Genomic DNA, 22660 nt, shown 5'->3' on the forward strand with positions numbered 1-22660 from the left:
CAGGCAAACAGGGACACTTCGGAGTCTATTCCTTCCGTCATGTTTTTCACAAACACCAGAAACAGCACCGGTCCTAGGACTGACCTCTGTGGCACCCCGCTCGTTACAGGCACCCACTCTGACACCTCGCCACGTACCATTATTCGCTGTCTTCCTGACAGGTATTCCCTGATCCATTGTAGCGCCTTCCTTGTTATCCCTGCCTGGTCCTCCAGCTTTTGCACTAATCTCTTGTGTGGAACTGTGTCAAACGCCTTCTTACAGTCCAAGAAAATGCAATCTACCAATCTCTTTCTCTCTTTCTTGTCTCACTGCTATGACCCTGACATAGAACTCCAGCAGGTTTATGACACAGGATTTCCCCTCCCTGAAACTTATCGTTGATAAGTTCATTCCTTTCTAGGTGTTCCACCACTCTTCTCCTGAAAATCTTCTCCATGACCTTGCATACTATACATGTCAGTGACATTGGTCTGTAGTTTAGTGCTTCGTGTCTGTCTGCTTTTTTTTAAAAATTGGGACTACATTTGCTGTCTTCCATATCTCAGGTAGTCGCCCTGTTTCTACAGATGTGATGAAGATTGTTGTTAGTGGTACACATATTGCCTCTGTTCCCTCTCTCAGGACCCATAGGGAGATGTTATCCAGCCCCATCGCCTTTGAGGTATCTAGCTCACTTAGCAGCCTCTTCACTTCTTCCTCGGTTGAATGTATTGTGTCCAACACTGGAATCCCTTCTGTCTTCTCTGTGAACACCTCTTTGAATCTCATGATGAGCTCCTCACATACTTCTCGGTCGTTTCTTGTGAGCTCTCCTCCTTCCTTCCTCAGCCTGATTACCTGGTCCTTGATTGTCGATTTCCTCTTGATGTGGCTGTACAACAGCTTCGGGTCAAATTTAGCTTTCGCTGCTGTGTCATTTTCGCATTGCCGTTGAGCCTCCCTTCTTACCTGTGCATATTCATTTCTGGCTCTACGACATCTTTCTTTATTCCTCTACGGCCTTTGCCTTCTATACTTCTTCCATTCCCTAATGCACTTGGTTTTTGCCACTCTACATCTTTGGGTGAACCAAGGGCTCACCATGGCCTTCTCGTTATTTCTGTTACCCTTGGGTTCAAACCTCACTTCAGCTTCCTTGCATATTGTTGTCATATATTCTACCATCTCCTTTACTGACTTCCCTGCCAGTTCTCTGTCTCACTGAACCCTGTGTAAGAAATTCTTCATGTATGTGTAGTCCCCTCTCTTTTAGTTTGGCTTCATTCACCCTGCCCTTCCTGTTTATATATTTGCCCAATCTTTTTTAAAGCAGCCCAGGGTCCTAGCCTCGATCACCCTACTCGGAAGACCGTTCCAAATATCCACAACTCTGTTTGAAAACCAGTACTTACCTATGTCCTTTCTAAATCTAAATTTATCTAACTTAAATCCATTATTTCTGGTCTTACCTGGTTCAACACCCTCAGTACTTTATAAATGTCCTTTGTTTATCCTCATCATCCACATATACACCTCGATATCTCCCCTCATTCTACGTCTCTCCAGAGAGTGGAGATTCAAGGCTCTAAGTCTATCTTCATATGGGAGATTCCTTATACAGTAAATAATTTTAGTCATTTTTCTCTGTATACTCTCCAATGAGTCTATATCCATTCTGTAGTAAGGAGACCAAAACTGAGCGGCATAATCTAAATGAGGCTTCACTATTGATGTATAGAACTGTAAAATAACCTCTGGACTTCTGTTACTTATACTTCTTGAAAAAAATCCTAGTAATCTGTTAGTCTTGTTGTGCACACTTAGGCACTGCTGTCTTGGCTTTAGATTTTGTGCTTACCATGACTCCCAAGTCTTTTTTTCACATTCTGTATGACCAAGCTCTACTTCACTTAGTTTATAGCTTCGAGGGCTATTTTCATTACCAAGGACTAGTACCTTACACTTATTCACATTAAACTTCATTTGCCATTTTTCAAAGCAACACATTAATTTGTCCAAATCCTCCTGGAGTTCATTGGTATCCCCCTCAGAGTGAATCATACGACCTATCTTTGTATCATCATCAAATCTGATCATGTCACTTGTAATTCCTTCATCAAGGTCATTAATGTAAATTATGAACAACAGAGGGCGTAAAACTGATCCCTGTGGAATGCCACTAGAGACTAATCTCCATTCAGATTTGACCCCATTAATGGAAACTCTCTGCTTTCTGTTGGTAGGCCATGCCTCTATCTATGCTAGAACTTTACCTCCTATACAATGAGCTGCCACTTTTCTTAAGAGTCTCTTGTGAGGTACTCTATCGAAGGCTTTACTAAAATCCAAATAAACAATATCATATTCTTTATCTCTGTCTCATGAACCCATCCTGAGATTCATTAATCAAATTATGCTCTTCAAGGTGACTTCTAATAATGTCAGCTATAATTGATTCTAATAACTTGCCCACTATAGATGTCAGGCTTATTGGACGGTAATTTGAAGGAATGTACTTATCCCCTGATTTAAATATAGGAACCACATTAGCCATCTTCTACATCTCTGGCACAACACCGGTAAGGATGGACGCATTAAACACACTCGTTAATGGCTGGCTAAGTTCCGTCTTGCATTCTTTAAGTACCCTGGAAAAGAACTCGTCGGGTCCCGGGATTTATTTTGCTTCAGTTTCTTTATCTGTTTGATAACCATGTCCCTCGTGACAGTAATACTAGTTAATATGAATTAATCAGGAACTGAATAATTGTTCATTTCTGGAATCTCATTTATGTTTTCCTGTGTAAAAACTGACAAAAAATAGTCATTAAATAAGGAACACATTTCCAGTTTGTTATCCCTCAGCTATCCATTCCCAATTTTCAGAGGTCCTACTTTTTCCTTCACCTTCGTCCTATACACTTGAAAGAACTCTTTTGGATTAGTCTTTGATTCATTAGCAACTCTAATATCATAGTCACGTTTAGCCTTTCTAATCCCCTTTTTTACTTCTCTTTTAAGCTGAACATATTGGTCAGTAAGGTTAACCTCTCCTCTTCTGATGCGCCTATAAATTCCTTTTTTCTCCCCTAATAGATGCTTTAACCTACTGTTAACCCATCTGGGATCGTTATTATTGGACCTAATTTCTCTCTGGGGAATGTATATACTCTAAGCATGTTGTACATTATTAAGAAAAAAATCATATGTGCAGATCCTTTCGTAATTGTAAGTATTATCATCGTCAATGAAATCATTAGCTAGATAACCCCAATCGAGATTAGACAGATGTTCCCTAAGTCCATTAAAATCGGCAGAACGAAAATCAGGGACTTTTACCATATTATTAATATTCTCGTATTCCAATTTAATGCTAAAAGTGATGGATTTGTGATCACTTGTGCCAAGTTCTTCAGCAATCTCCAGATTATTTACGAGTGTTTCCTTATTTGACAAGATTAGGCCGAGCAAATTATTACCCCTGGTAGGCTCTGTTACACACTGCTTCGGAAAACAGTCCTGAACCACTTCCATAAAGTCGCTGGACTCCAGATTACAGATCAAAGAAGTCCAGCCAATTTAACTAAAGTTAAAAATCCCCTACTATCACTCCATTATTGTCTAGAAGCCCTAACAATTTCGTCCCAAAGAAGTCTCCCTCTATCGTGATCCAAGCCTGGAGCTCGGTATATTACACCAAGAAATATTTTTTCTAGACCTTCTACAAACTCTACTCAAACAGATTTTGTTACTAATCCATCTACATTTACACCTGTTTTTATGCAACAATTTATATTTTCTCGTACATATCATGCAACTCCTCCCCCTTTCCCATCACATCTATCCACATGGAACAACTTAGATCCTTGAATATTACACTCAGCAATCATATCCCGACTCTTTAAATCATACCAGGTTTCAGTTATTGCAGTGACATCAAAGTTCCCAGCACACGCTACCCAGTGTAATTCATTATTCTTATTTCTTGCATAAAATACAGTCACATGTTTTTTCTTCCGCACCTTTTCCCTATTCACCTTTGCTTTAACACAATTTCTGTAATTGTCATTACCCAGTGTTACTCCATGACTGTAACTATTAAGATTCATAATATCAAAGCCCAAGTCAATATATCCATACTCATTATTTTCCATTTTTAAACCCATACCTCTATCTAATCCTAGTTTAAAGTCCTAACAACACCATCAACTGAGCTAGCAAACCCACACCTGCCCTGGATAAGTGAACCCCATACCTGGTATATATATCATTTCTACCGTAGAAGTTGTCCCATTTGTCAATGAATGGTACTGCATTATCCTTACAGTGTTCGTCCAGCCAACAATTAACACCAATTGCTCTGGACAACCATTCATTTCCAACACCTCTTCTTGGCAAAATGCCACATATGACAGGGCGCCCCCCCTTCTTCCTAATTATGTCTATTGCTGTCCTGTACCTTCTAACTAAATCCTCACTTCTACGCTTGCCTACATTGTTGCATCCAACACTGAGGCAGATGATAGGATTGATCCCATTAGTGTTCATGAAGTTGTCGAGTAGACTAGCAATATCCTCCTTCCCAGCCCCAGGAGAGCAAACCCTCTGTCTCCTACTCCTATCCTGCAAGCAGAAGGACCTATCCATATACTTAACCTGGCTATCCCCAACAACAACAATGTTTTTACCTTCCTTGGTGTTGTTTGTCGTAACGTTCTCAGTAGTCGACTCACAGTCATGGGTAGCATGGAGAAAGCGTTCGATGTTTCCACGACAGTTTCCACAGCAGTCTCTTCTTCATAGTTTCTACCTTTCCATTCATCTTTTTGATCTTCAACTTCGTTCCATGCTGTCTGGCCACTGCCCAGATTCCCTTCGTGACCTGAGGACTCACAACAGGACTACTACAAATCCTCTTGTTTTCCTCCATCAATCACCGTATCTCTAGCTTCAGTACCCTCAATTACTCCTCAAAGTGCTGGTAAAGATGCTCAATGGAGGGCATCTTGGTTCAATCCACAGACACGTCCCCACTGAGCTAAGTACAGGTCACTGCTGACTAAGTACAGGTCACCACTGAAGTACAAGTCACCACTGAAGTACCCGTCGCCACTGAGTACAGGCAAGAGAGGTGCAGGAGTCGTAGGTGGTGTCACATTTGACGAATGTAGAAGTAGGTCATGCCCAAGGGTTAGGCAAGCGAAGAATTCCCTGTGTTAAGATCCCAAGATGTTGCTGTGTCAGACAGGAATGTAAATGAATGGTTGATAAATTAGACACGTGAGAAACATGTGTTTAATTGAGGAAATGGTATGGTCTGGTTTTTCCACATGTATTTAATTTACCACATGTTTTTCCACATGTGTCTAATTTATCAATTGTCTCTAATTTTATCACGTGTCTAATTTATCAACTTGTCGGTTCTCTGAACCAGTAATCTACATTCCTGTCTGACACAGCAACATCTTGGGATCTTAATACAATGAATTCTTCACTTGCCTAACCCTTGGGCATGACCTACTTCCACACTGGACAAATGTGATACCACCTACAACTGCTGCACCTCTCCTGCCTACAGTATATAAGCCACTTCTTTGCACATATGCTGTATTATTTTCAAGATGGATGGAATGACCACATCGACTCAAGGCTGAAGGACTGATTACCTCAAACTACTCCTGTTCTTCACCATTCTCCTTTGTTGGTATTGTATACCATTTTGATATTCTCCTTTGTATGGACTGATGAAACCACTGTGTGGCGAAACATTTCCTCATTAAAGATACCCAAATGCTGCACATGTGTCTAATTGATCGTCTAGAACCATGGTTCCAGAACATGGAGTTGAGCTCTTCTAAAGGCTGAAGGACTGACCACCTCAAATACTTTTCTCCAAGTTGATGGACTGATTACATCATCTTAATTTTATTACTACTGCTCCCTTTGTATTTGACTGAAGAAGCCTACTGTGTAGGCAAAACGTTTCATCAATAAAGATACCCAACAACTGCACATGTCTTAATCTTCAAGAGGCAAATTGTAATATAGGAACACTGTGGGATAGAACTCTCGCATCTTGGGTAGCTGACTCACACCAGTAAGTGCTACAGGAGTAGGTGTGCTGCCTTGATGGACTGTGAGTGCTTTCCATTCCACAAGCGCTGCATTATCCTTATGGGTTTAACGCTTCTCCCTAAAAACAATAATACCAATGGAGGCAGGAGGAGAGTGGGGGTCCAGGGGTCAACAAATGATAAGTGGCGTAGTTACATCAACCTGGGGTCAACACCTGATAAGCAGCGCAGTTACATCAACTTCCATCCAGTAATATTGATTCCATCATGATAACATCACTTCAACATCGCAGAATAAAAAAAATGTCCGCACTGTAATACCAACAATTTCCTCGTTTTAGCAGCAACAATTTCCCCATTGTAGCAAAAACAATATCCTTGTTGCAGCAGCAACAATTTGTTCGTTGTAACAGCAACAGTTTCTTCGTTGAAAACTGAGACACATGTGCAACATCTGGGTATCTTTATTGTAGACGTTTCCCCATCCAGTGGTTTTATCAATACAAATTTTAGGACATAATTTGAAGACAGTAGAACTATATACAAGAGATGAGGTGATCAGTCCCTCAGCCTTGGAGTTGGTGTGAAGAGCACCGTAGTATGTGAAGTAAAAGGACACAAGTGCAACTAATGTGACATTTTATTGTGGCAACGTTTCGCTCTCCAGGAGCTTTGTCAAGCCGATACAAACAGTACATGGACACAGAGGGTATATATAGGCTCAGAGTGAGGTGCAATACTAGAGGTAGTAGTAGTAGTAGTGACATAAGTTGTAGTAGTAGTAGTAATACAATAGGGTAGAGCAATTAACTTGTACATGAGTAAAAGGATATAAAAGCTATTACTTGGGTAACATAAAAATAGGTTAGACAAATACAGACTGGATAGAGAAGGCCTGTTTCAGTGTTCACTCTCTGTAATGTGCTAGGACGGCACTGATGGGGGACCCCATTCCCATGCCGTAGGTTTGTTTGTAGAGCTTGTTATTGAAAGAAAAACAGTTGAAATTAACATAGAGATCAATCAAGTCAACAAAATCTCCGGGAGGTAGAGGAAGATTAAGGTCCTGATTGACTTTGCGTTGTAGAACCTCGATGGCTTTAGTGGTAGGTACTTTTGTGAAGAGGGAAGTCACGTCCAAACTATTTAGTTTTTTTTTTTACGGATGGAGGGGTTTCGGATGCGGTTGAGAAGGTCGCCTGAGTGTTTAAGATGAGCGGGGCTGATGGTCCCCAGAAGACAGGAAAGATGTTGGGCAAGAACTCCGGCTAGTTTGTATGGAGCACTGCCTATACCTGACGTGATTGGTCTGAGAGGAATATTGTGTTTATGGGTCTTGGGTAAACCATACATGTGTGCTGGTTTAGGGTTGCTGGGTAACAGGTATAGAAGTTTCTTCCCTTCTCTAGTGCGTTTGAGTATTTGTCTGGTTTTGTATAGAAAGTCTTTGGTGAATGTCTCCCACTGTTGAGTGCTGATGGGTTCGTATGTAGACTGATCACTCAAAATGTCCATCATTTTAGTGTTGTAGTCACTGGTGTTGAGTATGACGACTCCACCTCCTTTGTCGGCGGTGGTGACGATAATGTTGGGGTCGTTGGAGATTTTGTTGACTTGATTGAACTCTGTGTTAATTTCAACTGTTTTTCTTTCAATAACAGGCTCTACAAAGAAACCTACGGCATGGGAATGGGATCCCCCATCAGTGCCGTCCTAGCCAACTTGTACATGGAACACCTAGAGTCCGAACACTTCGCCAACATCATCCCTTCAAGCGTCACTTGGTTACGTTACGTGGACGACGTCCTCATAATAACTCCCAAACGTTTTGATGTACGGAATCTACAGGCAAGGCTCAACGCAGTTGAACCGGCGATCCAGTTTACACTAGAAGAAGAGTCCAATGACAAGCTACCTTTCCTCGACGTCCTCATTCACAAAGTAGACAACAACCTAAGATTTCAAGTTTATCAGAAACCTACCAATAAAAAAGATTTAACACACTTCTATTCCAGTCAAGATACTAAGACCAAAAGAGGCATCACCATCGGGTTTTTCCTAAGAGCATACCGAATTTGTAGTCCTGAGTTTCTTGACGAGGAATGTACATACATTCACCAAACCTTCACTGAGTTACATTTTCCTTCCTTTCTCAACAAAGACTACAAGAAAAGAGCTCTTCAGATCATTAATTCTCCACGCACCAACACCACTCCTAACAAAGTTATAATTCTTCCCAACAGCCAGGTTGCACTGAACGTTTCTAAAGTACTTTCACAAGCTAACACCAGAGTCGCCATCGCTTCTAGCACTTCAATAAAGGATCTAACCAGGACAAAATCAAAGCACAACGAACCAGTTAATGCAGGAGTTTACACTATACCCTGTGGAGGCTGTGACAAGATTTATGTAGGTTAAACAGCAAGAAACCTCGACACCCGCCTCAATGAACACATTTACGCATGTGGGAACGATAACTTGAACAATGCCTGTGTACAACACCGAAATTCCTCCAATCATCTCATGAAATTCAGGGACGCCCAATTAGTGATCAAAGAAACTAATTTCCGCAGACGCAAGTGCCTCGAGTCAGCACTAATCGCTGTTTCGCATACAATTAAACAAAACAAAGGCAGCTTCACCATCTCTGAAGTCTTAGCAAGAATCCTCCTGAAAACAATAAACCCAGCCATCACATAGTCTCTCCTGTTATACTACACAAAGCACATTACAGAGAGTGAACACTGAAACAGGCTGCCTCTATCCAGTCTGTATTTGTCTAACCTATTTTTGTTACCCAAGTAATAGCTTTTATATCCTTTTACTCATGTACAAGTTAATTGCTCTACCCTATTGTATTACTACTACTACAACTTATGTCACTACTACTACTACTACCTCTAGTACTGCACCTCACTCTGAGCCTATATATACCCTCTGTGTCCATGTACTGTTTGTAACGGCTTGACAAAGCTCCTGGAGAGCGAAACGTTGCCACAATAAAATGTAATTCTACCAACATTATTACAGCACCGTAGTCGTGAAGATTCTGGAGCAGAGGCAAGGAGACTGGCGCTTATATACTAACGTCAGGTGGATTGTGACGGGTAGCAGACGAGGGCATAGTCACTGGTAGGCGGGATTCCCCAGTGGAAGTAGGTCATGCATCCACTAGGGAATGACCTTCACAGTCTCAGTTATTTTCCCATCACAGGTAATGGGAAGATAATGGAGACTATTATATTTATTGAGAAAAGTTAAACAGAAAGACATCTTACAGTGCCTGGGAGGAGGAGGGGGAAGAGGAGAGAAAGAGAGAGAGAGAGAGAGAGAGAGAGAGAGAGAGAGAGAGAGAGAGAGAGAGAGAGAGAGAGAGAGAGAGAGAGATAAAGACAGACAGACAGACAGACAGACAGACAAACAGACAGATAGACAGACAGAGACAGACACACACAGACAGCTCCTTAGAGATTTTTTTTTATATTTTATTAAAATCCTTACATCAGACATAAAATCAAATTGAGAAAGCATTAACATGTCTGTCGTCCAACGAACAACGATATTACATGCACACATCATTATTCTGTGTAAAAAAAAAACTTCTTTCCCCCATTCCTAGGATACAGAACCAAGTAAGACATATAATATTAGCCAAACATAATGGAGCTGCCTAGCAAAAAACAAACCTATACCATGGTTACAAGTAATATCTATAATATGTACAAATCTGTGTCTGTATAATATATCCACTTGAAATAATTGTACCGCTTACAATAATGCGTGACATATAGACAATAGAATTACAACTGGCATAATACAGCAGAAAATTTACGATGGGTATCCTAAAGTAGTCATCCCTCAACCCCCCCCCCCCAGGCAGGATTCCACTTCACCTCACCAAATTTACTCCCTTACTACTAAAATCTGCTTTCTACCGATCCATACCTTGTAACAAAAGTGGCATAGCCATATCATCAGTAAGGTATCAGAGGTATGTATATACAGTACTTGGACACAATAATGGACCACTCTGTAAGAAAACTGTTTCATATAATGTAGAGCGAACAATATAGGAAAGAAATGACATTTTGAACAAAGAGGTTCAGACCATTATCCACACAAAACATCTATATAAAGCATCTCGCTACACACTATACCTATAATTAAAACACAAAACTTCCAGTACACACTGTACAGCTCCCAGGCCGCATTACATACATTACTGTGATCCTTATGTACTGACTTAGTAAAACCAGCACTAACAGGTGCATACAGAATACATCTCATAAAACAATGCATTACAAAACTCTAACAAAGCACGCTATATGCAACTAACACCAGCCTGGGAATTTAAATATTCACAAAAAAACATTACCATTAACCACGGCGAAGCCTCTGCTGGTGACTTAGTAGTTTCATTGAATTAGTATATTATGACCTGATTCTAATGATTGTACACGTAAGCAAGGTATACACTACCAAGGCGAGTCCTGCCTGCACACCAACCTTTCCTTCCGGGAAGTCCACGTAGAAGGCACTCCTGGTAACAAGGTTTACTACCGTTAATGGTACCTGACATCATATGGCGTCAAGAGCAGATTGCTACAACACATTATGTAGCATTTGTTACACACCAACCTAACCAACCATCCAAAACAGCCTTTTCTGAGCATCCAAACTTGTTTTCCATTCATTACGAGTAGGTAACAATAAAAATCATTCGTCTATTCAACTATGTAAACGTTACAAGGAAAACCACAACACTGGTGAATGAGAAAACCAAACCTTGGTTCTGAGTACCACTCCCCCCCCTTTCTCAGGCTATGACACTCAATCACGCTGGCAACAAGCAATACCCCAGACCACACAAGGGTCCCCCTTCCTCACCCTACATTACACCCCGATCACCATACACACCAAATAACATGTACATTCCAGTCGCAAAAACCTAACTCTCCCCTCCCTTCCCCTCCCGGGAGACCAACCCATTCGCTCCACCAAGAGATTATATACCTACCTACACCTCATTACTCCTGTAACGTTTCCATCGTTAGATTCCTATACCCCAACGAAAAAGCTCCTTCCCAGCATTGCCCATGACACGTATAGTCAAGTACCAAATATGAAACCGAACATCATACCACATCCGACCAATCTCCCATCTCAAGACTCAAAACTCTAAGTATCGACAAAGCCCCCCTCCCACTCATCTGAGAACACCCTTGAACCAATCCCTAACTGTAAACCGTCACAAAGGTATACGACGTGAAACGCCATTTCCGGCCACCCGCACCACGCACAGGTCTGATCCTGAGTCATTCCCATAATGTACAATTGTGCTTTGACGCCAAAATCCCATGGATGAAGCAGCAACCAGTTTCTCTAACCGGTGGTTGTAAGCGCAATTTCTTGAACCACTGCCATATAGTCTTCCAATGATATCCTGGGAAAACCTCATCACCAATGACCTTTCCCGATGTTATACCTATATTGTCTAATTTACCTGCCCTAACTCTCATAGGGTTATGTACCACCAATAAGTGCCATAACAGTGCTTTGCACCTCATGAGGTCTTTCCCCACCCACCATCGTCGAACCTCCCTCATCACCGCGTCAACCCTCGCTCCCCTGACCCCACCCCTTGTCAAGATTCCTGTGGTACGTATATGATCATTAGGTGACTGTGTGGTGGTATTAACCCCAAACCTCCCTCAGCTACTTGCGTCATAACAATGTCCTTCCCTAACCAATGCCTACGGTAACCCCATATGAAATTCAAAGCCTTCCTTTGTAACCGCAACACATCGTCCGCCATCAGTGGATAGACCGCTGAAACATACCATAATTTATTATACACCAGTACATTGACAACGATTACTCATTGGTGTAAGGTTACATCACTCGGTCGCCACCCAGCCATCCTACGAATTACGCGTGCTACCACAATCGACGAATTAATTGCATGCGCCGGCTGCTCATCATTGCAAGAATACACACTACATATCTTTATCCACTCAACGGTTCTCCACCCATACTCCTTACCCAAAGTCCCCCCCACCCAGGACCCCACCTCCAAAAATTTGGATTTTCCTCTATTAATGCGCATGCCATACACATCACTAAAAAACCCTATAACCTGATTAACGAACGCCAAGCCATTCCTACTATGCACCATGATAGTGGTATCGTCCACATAACCTAAAATCCCTACTGCTTCACCCTGCGCACAATCCTCCCCCCCTACCCCACCCATTACTAATCTATAAAAGGGGTCCTGCAAACAGGCAAACAAAAGCTGTGAGAGGAGACATCCCTGCTGCAGCCCCCACCCCATGCCTATCGCGGACCCCAACCTTCCCACGCTACTACTTCTTCCCCAAAACCCTGCTTCAATAATATTGCTAATAATGTTTCCCTATCCACATTGTCAAAAGCCTTTTCCCAATCTAATCCTACGACCCCGCCTCCACTACAATCCTCCACGAAACTTTTGAGGTGTCGATGACCATCCCTCATAGACCGTCCAGGAATCCCGTATTGCCCATCCCATATTACCATGTCCAAAAACCGTTTCATCCGGTTTGCCAAAATATGCGCAAAAATTTTATAATCCTCCTCCATCAACATGATGGGCCTATATGCCTCCAAAGATTCGCTGACCTCGGCCTTTGGTACCAACACTACAATGCCCAACCCCGCCTCACCGCCCATTCTACCTCTAATTTTTATTGAATTGTAAAGTCGAACCAACACGTGTTTTAACAGTTCCCAATGAACTACATAAAAGTCACCTGGTATTCCATCCCAACCAGGCGATTTCTTCAGTGCCTGTCCCTAAACAGCCTTGTATACCTCCTCCTCTCATATACAACCCTCCATGTCCTCTCGATCCACGTCACTCACATTCGCCACTATGCCATGCAGTAAAGCTTCCCTTGCCTCTCGATTCCCCTCCCTACCCTTCCATTTTCTCTCAAACCATTTGTCTGTGTAGGTCCCTATGTTCTCAGTAGTAACTAGCCTTTGTCCCTTACAGTAACCACCCAAGTCATTGCCGACCACCACTCACAATACTGTCGTCGCCATACATCTCATTCTGAAACTACATAGAACCCCTACAGAGGGTTTATCCCCCCAAAGCACCTCCTCAATCCCCGCTCACACCTTCAATGCCTGAAAATTATCATTCTGAATTTCCCGTAATTGACTACGAAGGCACTCTATTTCCGCGAGATCATACCTCCCACCTGCAACATAACAATCCCGCAGCTGTCCCTCTAAATACCTTTGCTTCCCATATCTATAACACGCCTCCTCCTTCCCTAACCTTCTATAAAAGACCCATATCACATTTTTGCCTTTGAATGCCACCACTCCACAACATCCTCTATCCCATTTCCTTCATTCTAGAATCCAACCCATCATAACCTGAAAGCTTCCAAAGCATCGACTCCTTGCAACAAATTAACATTTAATTTCCAATAACTAGAAAAACACGGATAACACCCTCCCACTCCAGGGTTACCAGAACACCACGGTGGTCTGAAAAACCCAGATCAACACAATCAAGCCTGCCACTACGAATTAAGCTAGTGACGTAAACCCTGTCTAACCTCGGTGGGTAATCCCTCCTACAAAATGTGTGTGTTCCACATTCCACCCGTCGCTACCCACAACATCCACTACACCAATCACCTGCAGAACCTCCCGTAAAACCCCTAAATTACACCCCCCGCCATGCGGTTCGACATCTTTTCCCCGGATCACACAATTCCAATTGCCAGCAACAACAGAAACTAAGGGTAGACTCCTGAGAAAATAAACCAAAACATCACGTACAAAATCCTCCTTTACTCATCGATTTGATGTCACTGACATATATACTCCAACGAAACCCACCTGAATGTTCCCCCATGATCCCACCACCTTCAATATCGGAGGGATGTGGGTGGCTATTACAAACAAAGGTGTAGTCTAGTGGTCTGTACACCTGGCTGTAGCATAACCACGGTAGGAAAGAGGAAAAAGGCAGCAGAGAAAGTAAATACTTATATTTCCTTAATCAAATAGTAATCAGGTATGTACAGTATATACAGCGGATATATACAATAAGGCAAATGTAAGCAACAGACACAGAGCAAACTGCAGACTTTGAGGTAAGTCTGCATAAGCTGACTTACGAGTCTCCCACATTGCTAAACAACTTCGGCGGGCTTCCTTGTAATTGGCTGGTTGAACCAAGGAAGGTATTCGTTATACCCTTAACATCTGGTTCGCTTGTCGGAAAGGCATGCCTATACGAGTGTGTGACATATGCCGAATAAAATGTAAAATACTCTTAGCATGCCACAGTGGGATTACTGTTATGTAAATGGACAATATTATCAGAGTACCACACTTGGCTCCACTCCGGAGACAGCGAGTCTGGAACATAATGACATCATCGAAATAGTCAGACCAAATGAAATCGCTGGCCTACAGATGACTCCAACCTCACCCTTTTCCCTATTTGTACATCTCTTAACAATAAAAAGCTCTTTTAAGTGAGTTTATGTAGTTAACAGCTCTTAGCTTGTAAATAAAGGCAGAAATCCTTAACCTAACCTTGTATAACCCTTGTGTATAAAAAAAGAGGAAGGAGTATTGAAGAGGATGCAGTACTCACAGTTGAGGACCCACTCGCTAGCAGGAGCGTCAGCGAAGTGCCGCATGAACTTCTTAGTGCCCTTAGAGATCCTGGGGGGTCCCTCACTGTCACTGTGACGAGGAGATGCTGACGGTGACATGGCCGGCGTACTGCGACTCAGGTTCTTCAAGGCATGTCTGTGGTGATGCAGACGACCAGTGTTAGTGAGGAAAGAGAGAGAGAGAGAGAGAGAGAGTGAGAGTTGCCAACACAACTAGAGATTTGATAAATTAAACACATGTTACACTTGGGTATCTTTAGTGAGGAAACGCTTCGCCAGACAGTGGCTTCATCAGTCCAGTACAAAGAAGAATGGTAACGATCCGAAAAGAGTTTAATGACCTGAAACTCCTCATCTTCACTAGTCTTTGTATCGGACTGATGAAGACACTGTGTGGCGAAACGTTTCCTTAATGAATATACACAAGTGTTGCACATGTGTCTAATTTATCAACTTGTCAGTTCTCTGAACCATTTATCTACACAACTAGAGAATTATTGAATATTAATATTAAAAGTGCACTATTATTATTAGATTTGCAAGATTGTTTTAATATTAAGCAGAACCATAATTTTCAATTTTCTTACCTGTCATATCGTGGACTCAGAATAAAGTATTCCTGTGCAATCAAAAGTACAATGTATACAAAATTTTATTTCAAACTAAGTTCATTTTTTTTTAATTATGACTGGTTCTTTTCGACACAGTCTAGAAAGATGAGAGAAGCGGCTAATATTACATCACAGTGTAAGATTGCTGAACATGGCTGAGTTCTTCTTGTTCTTGTTCACTTGTTCATGTGATGCTACTGTCACCAGTGCCACACTAGTGTTAATGTGTTACTTAAACTTATATGATAGAATATTAACATGTCAGCTAGACGTATAATAACTCTCTGAAGGACTGACTGCTCACATATACTAGACCAAGTCTCTCCATACACACGGTTATGATTTAATGATTCCTAATATTTACTAATAACTGCCGTATATAAGATTATGATAATCACACATACACACACACACACACACACACACACACACACACACACACACACACACACACACACACACGCACACGCACGCACACACACACACACACACACACACACACACACACACACACACACACACACACATACACGTCACTAACAAGAGTCCACACTCAGGACAGGTGAAGTGTTACAAGGTACACGGAAATTCTCATAGCAAAAATGCTCGATCAACAAAAATGTTAGATCAATATACTACAGCATGCGAGAGTTGGAAATGTAAAGTAATAAAAATATAATACTTAATACTGGAGACTTACAAGGCACCGGCAGACTTTTTGCGTAACCCTCTGGGATCATCGTCAGAGCCGTTGCTGGTGCTGTAGGGTCGAGGCAGCGACATCATAGACCGAGCTTCACTTAAGTTTACTTCATTTCTGAACACTTGGGCATCATGGCCGTGGCTGGAGGGTGAGGACGTGGTGGGAGCGACGGGAGTAACGGGCGTGATGGGCGTAGATGATGTGCTGCTGCTAGACAGGCGTTGTGGCAAACCCGACTTTCGATAATTGTGTGCTGGAGCGGTGCTCTCACCCCGCTGTATGGTAGAAAGCTTATTGTGGCTCTGTGGTCTGTCATCACCAGAGGGACTGGAGAAGGAGGTGGGGCGGACCACCCTGGCAGGGCGCTCAGGAGTTGCACACTCAGTCTGACGCCGCCGACGAACTATAATTTTAGCTCCGACGTCCCAAACAGAGCGAGCTCGACGGAGTCGCTCCTGGTTCTCGGCGGTATTGCGACCACTCAGATCCATCATGGAGGTGCTGGGTGCTGCTGGGTAATCCCGCGGCATCTTGGTGGCAGTTTCAGTAAGGGTAGTGGTGGTGGTGGCAGTGGTACTGGTGGTGGTGGTGGCACTGGTGGTGGTAGTGGTGTGGCAGTAAGCTTGGTTGTCTGGCACCAAGATGCCACTACGAAGGAAAAGCAAAGATTTTAACTTTGCCTTAAGCTTCATTCAATAATGCCACCTGTGGTGTACATCCCACAGTACTGCTCACACACACACACACATACTCACACGCACACGCGTGCGCGCACACACACACACACTGGGCACCGTTAAGACAGCTTCAGTTGTGTCGTTAGACAGGATTATTTTCGTTTTCTCATCTATAAATACTTGTTAGGTAGACACAGTTGGCTTCTGGTTAAGGCACTTGAGTGTGTGTGCTGGACCTTCCTCCAACCTTCACGAGCAAAGGCTAGACAAGGTCACCTGGTAGACAAGGTCACCTGGTAGACAAGGTCACCTGGTAGACAAGGTCACCTGGGTAGACAAGGTCACCTGGTAGACAAGGTCACCTGGTAGACAAGGTCACCTGGCTCACCTCTCTGCAGGTCTCACGTCACACGAGGGGGACGAAAGTCTGCGTCTTGTAAACTGACTTTTTTAGTTATCCCTTCAGTCACGTCCACTGATACATCTGTCACTTCTGTGAAGACAACTGCAATGCCCGTGACGTCACTCCTGTTATTTTCTAATTCCTAGAACAATAATATTAAATAAACATATTCTTTCTTTTTCTTTAAATCAAGTAAATAAATGTCTTGAACGTTTCCTTATTATTTCTTGGTGAGTTTTGATTTTCTTTAATGGTGAATATTTTCTTAACACATTTTCGTAAGCACACACATGGCTATTGCCAGATACCATCTTCTCTCGGGCAGGTTTTCTTTATTAAACACACAATACGTTTTCCGACAGACACATTTTATGAATATTAACGCAATGTTATTGGTAGGAACGTTATCTTCTGTGAGGCTCCATGAGTCACGTGGTATTCAGCAATGTTTTAAAAGTCTTAGGAGTCAAATAGTATATTAAACTCACCGGAGAGTGAATGCATCAAATTTATAAGGCAGAGACCGTGTCAAACACAACACCCAGAGGTGAACGCACGAAACAAACACAACTACCTGAATGACAGATGCCACAGCCAAAGAGCAAAGGGTGAGACATCAGAATGAGAGAGTCTAACCAGCAGGTTCGCAAGAATCAGCATTAGGATCCCAACTCTTCCTAATATATCAACGACCTACTAGAGGGGCTTGGGTGGTATGTGTGACTATCTGTTGATGTAAAACTTATGTGAAGAATAAGAGCAGCAGAGGAAGTGACAACCTCCAGAACCTCAACACAGCTCCGTACATTGATGGACACTATGGAGCTCAAGGCTGCGGTACAGATCACCTTAAAATTACTTCAAGGAAGAGAGACTGATCACTTCTTTTCATTTCTCCACTACATTTGCTGTTTCCAACATTTACATCACCTCTGTCTTCTACTGACTATATACACAATTATTGCACATATGTCTTACCCATCTGTCAGGAAGCAGATGTAGTAATCTCTGGAGTTCAAACCGAACAAATGTAACGTCATGTGAAATGGACTTATGGTAAGACCGAACACAAAGTACAGCATGGGCGGAGAGAAGTTGCAGATATCAAGAGAGAGAGAGAAGGACCTGAAGGTAAATATAGCTCTAAGGACATAGCCATATATATAAATCGTATAACGTCAACTGCATATGCAAGATTAGCAAACCTCAGAACAGCATTCAGGAACCTGAATAATGAATCCTTCAGAATCTATTATATGACATATGTTAGGACAAATATTGAGAACATGGCGCCAGCACACAGCCCCAACTGGTCAAGCACGCACAACCAGACTAGTGCCAGAACTGAGAGGAATGCACTATCAGGAAAGAATGAAGGAAGTGAACCTCACCACCTTTTCGGAGAGAACTAATAGTGAAACAACATACAAAATAATGGACAAAAATGATGGAGAAAATGAGAAAAGACTGAATAAAGAGGACGAGGTTCGAGAGGACACAGGTGGAAGCTGATGACACAGATGAACTATACGGAAACAAGCATGTAATTCTTTAGTCTGTGTCTGGTTGAAAAGTGGAATGACTCAGATGAGGCAGTGGTGGAGGTAAACTCACTACTGAGCTTCAAGACTAGATATGATATGACCCAAGATCAAAGTTGTGAGTTTCGACTCACGCACACACACACACACACACACACACACACACGCACACACACACACACACACACACACACACACACACACACACACACACACACACACACACACACACACACACACACACACACACACACACACAGAAACAGAGAGAGATGGTAGAAAGGCGAAAGGAGGAAAGAGAGGGGATTGAGAAGACACACAGGAGATCCCAGACACAGGAAGATCAAATACAGCCTCCCTCACAACTTCCTATAGAAGCCTCCCAACCAGGTCACCCCAGTGCAACCAAACACTCTAAACCAAAACACCCATGCCACATCCAATGCCCCCACCCACTGCATTACAAACTCCACCCCCACAGCAACCACCCATAGTTCCTTATCAGGTCTCCCACTTCCCCAACCCCAATACACCTCCCAGACCACAATCTTAAAAAAGAAGTTGAAGGTGTGGTATACAAATGCAGATGGAATAACAAATAAGTATGAGGAGTGGCACGAAAGAATCAAGGAGACATCCCCAGACATAATAGCACTCACAGAAACAAAACTCACCAGAATAATAACAGATTCAATCTTTCCATCCGGATATCAAATCCTCAGGAAAGACAGAGGGAGGAGAGGGGGAGGAGGAGTTGCACTGCTCATTAAAAACCAGTGGGGGTTTGAGAAAATGGAAGGAATGGATGGCACGGGCGAAAGGGACTACTTAGTAGGAACAATCCAGTCTGAGGGACATAAGGTGATAATTGCAGTAATGTACAACCCACCACAGAACTGCAGGAGGCCAAGAGAAGAATACGATGAGAGCAACAGAGCAATGGTCGACACACTAGCCGAGGTGGCCAGGGGAGCACACATGGGGGGAGCAAAGTTACTAGTTATGGGTGATTTCAATCACAAGGAGATTGACTGGGAAAACCTGGAGCCCCATGGGGGTCCCGAAACATGGAGAGCCAAGATGATGGATGTGGTACTGGAAAACCTCATGCATCAACATGTTAGAGACACTACCAGAGAGAGAGGAGAGGATGAACCAGCAAGACTGGACCTTGTATTCACCTTGAGTAGTTCTGACATCGAGGATATCATGTATGAAAGGCCCCTGAGAGCTAGTGATCATGTGGTTCTGTGCTTCGACTACATAGTTGAGCTCCAAGTGGAGAAAGCAGCAGGAATAGGGTGGGAAAAACCAAACTACAAAAGGGGGAACTACTCAGGCTCGAGGAACTTCTTTCAAGACATTCAGTGGGAGAGGGAACTGACAGGAAAACCAGTACAAGAAATGATGGACTATGTGGCAACAAAATGCAAGGAGGCAGAGGAGAGGTTTGTTCCCAAGGGAAACAGAAATAATGGGAAGAACAGAATGAGTCCTTGGTTCACCCAAAGGTGTAGGGAGGCAAAAACTAGGTGTACTAGAGAATGGAAAAGGTATAGAAGACAGAGAACTCAGGAAAATAAAGAGATTAGCCGAAGAGCTAGAAACGAATATGCACAGGTAAGAAGGGAGGCTCAGCGGCAATAGGAAAATGACATAGCATCGAAAGTCATGACTGACCCGAAGCTGTTATACAGCCACATCAGGAGGAAAACAACAGTCAAGGACCAGGTAATCAGACTGAGGAAGGGTGATGGGGAATTCACAAGAAACGACCGGGAGGTATGTCAGGAGCTCAACACAAGATTTAAAGAAGTATTTACAGTGGAAACCAGTAGGACTCCAGGAAATCAGAGCAGGGGGGTGCACCAGCAAGTGCTGGATGAGGTACACATAACCAAGGAGGAGGTGAAGAAGCTGCTATGCGAACTTGACACCTCAAAGGCGGTGGGACCAGACAACATCTCTCCGTGGGTCCTTTAAGAGGGAGCAGAGATATTGTGTGTACCGTTAACAAAGATCTTCAACACATCATTTGAAACTGGGCAACTCCCCGAGGTATGGAAGATGGCAAATGTAGTCCCAATTTTTAAAAAGGGAGACAGACATGAGGCACTAAACTACAGACCTGTATCACTAACGTGTATAGTATGCAAGGTCATGGAGAAGATCAGGAGGAGAGTGGTGGAGCACCTGGAAAGAAACAAGTGTATAATTGACAACCAGCATGGTTTCAGGGAGGGAAAATCCTGTGTCACAAACCTACTAGAGTTTTATGACAAGGTGACAGAAGTAAGACAAGAGAGAGAGGGGTGGATCGACTGCACTTTTTTGGACTGCAAGAAGGCCTTCGACACAGTTCCTCACAAGAGGTTACTGCAAAAGCTAGAGGATCAGGCACACATAACAGGAAAGGCACTGCAATGGATCAGAGAATACCTGACAGGGAGGCAACAACGAGTCATGGTACGTGACGAGGTGTCAGAGCGGGCGCCTGTGACAAGCGGGGTTCCACTGGGGTCAGTCCTAGGACCTGTGCTGTTCTTGGTATATGTGAATGACATAACGGAAGGGATAGACTCAGAAGTGTCCTTGTTTGCGGACGATGTGAAGTTAATGAGAAGAATCAAATCGGATGAGGATCAGGCAGGACTACAAAGAGACCTGGACAGGCTACAAGCCTGGTCCAGCAACTGGCTCCTTGAGTTTAACCCTGCCAAATGCAAAGTCATGAAGATTGGGGAAGGGCAAAGAAGACAGCAGACACAATATAGTTTAGACGGCCAAAGTCTGCAAACCTCACTCAAGGAAAAAGATCTGGGGGTGAGTATAACACCGAGCATATCTCCCGAGGCGCACATCAATCAGATAACTGCTGCAGTATACGGGCGCCTGGCAAACCTACGGATAGCGCTCCGATACCTCAGTAAGGATTCGTTCAAGACTCTGTATACCATTTACGTCAGGCCCATACTGGAGTATGCAGCACCAGTTTGGAATCCAGACCTAGTCAAGCACGTCAAGAAATTAGAGAAAGTGCAAAGGTTTGCAACAAGACTAGTCCCAGAGCTACGGGGATTGTCCTACGAAGAAAGGTTGAGGGAAATCGGCCTGACGACACTGGAGGCCAGGAGGGTCAGGGGAGACATGATAACGACATATAAAATACTGCACGGAATAGACGAGGTGGACAAAGACGGGATGTTCCAGAGAAGGGACACAGACACAAGAGGTCATAATTGGAAGTTGAAGACTCAGATGAATCAAAGGGATGTTAGGAAGTATTTCTTCACTCATAGAGTAGTCAAGCCGTGCAATAGCCTAGAAAGTGAAGTAGTGGAGGCGGGAACCATACATAGTTTTAAGGCGAGGTATGATAAAGCTCATGGAGCAGGGAGAGAGAGGACCTAGTAGCAATCAGTGAAGAGGCGGGGCCAGGAGCTATGAATCGACCCCTGCAGCCACAAATAGGTGAGTAAATAGGTGAGTACACATACACACACACATACACACATACACACACACACACACACACACACACACACACACACGTGGAATAGCCTAGAAAGTGACGTAGTGGAGGCGAGAACCATACATAGTTTTAAGGCGAGGTATGATAAAGCTCATGGGGCAGGGAGAGAGAGGACCTAGTAGCAATCAGCGAAGTGGCGGGGCTAGGAGCTATGACTCGACCCCTGCAACCACAAATAGGTGAGTACACACACACCTGTATATATATATATATATATATATATATATATATATATATATATATATATATATATATATATATATATATATATATATATATATATATATAATATTTATCGACACCAGTTACCTCCCACCGAGGTGGGGTGACGCAGAACAAGAACAAACACTGTCATCATCATTCAGTTTACCTCTGTCTTGCCAGAAGCGTGCAGACATTCCAGCTCAGATGCCCCTCCTCTGTACATCCCACATCCAGGACTCAAATCCA

General features: G+C 43.1%; 1 protein-coding gene across 1 annotated transcript in view; it reads right to left on the bottom strand.

Annotated features, from left to right (window-relative positions):
* Nucleotides 1-22660, bottom strand: part of LOC128686674 (uncharacterized) — a 445607-nt gene that overhangs the window by 397598 nt on the left and 25349 nt on the right. Inside the window, exons 2-3 of the mRNA XM_053773696.2 lie at nt 16055-17279; nt 14722-14879 (exon numbers count right to left, since the gene is read on the bottom strand). Of these exons, the coding sequence (XP_053629671.2) occupies nt 14722-14879; nt 16055-16749 (853 nt within the window). The 5' untranslated portion in view covers nt 16750-17279. The remainder of the gene's footprint in view (nt 1-14721; nt 14880-16054; nt 17280-22660) is intronic.

The sequence above is a fragment of the Cherax quadricarinatus genome, chromosome 12 (assembly GCF_038502225.1).
Source record: "Cherax quadricarinatus isolate ZL_2023a chromosome 12, ASM3850222v1, whole genome shotgun sequence".
NCBI lineage: Eukaryota > Metazoa > Arthropoda > Malacostraca > Decapoda > Parastacidae > Cherax > Cherax quadricarinatus.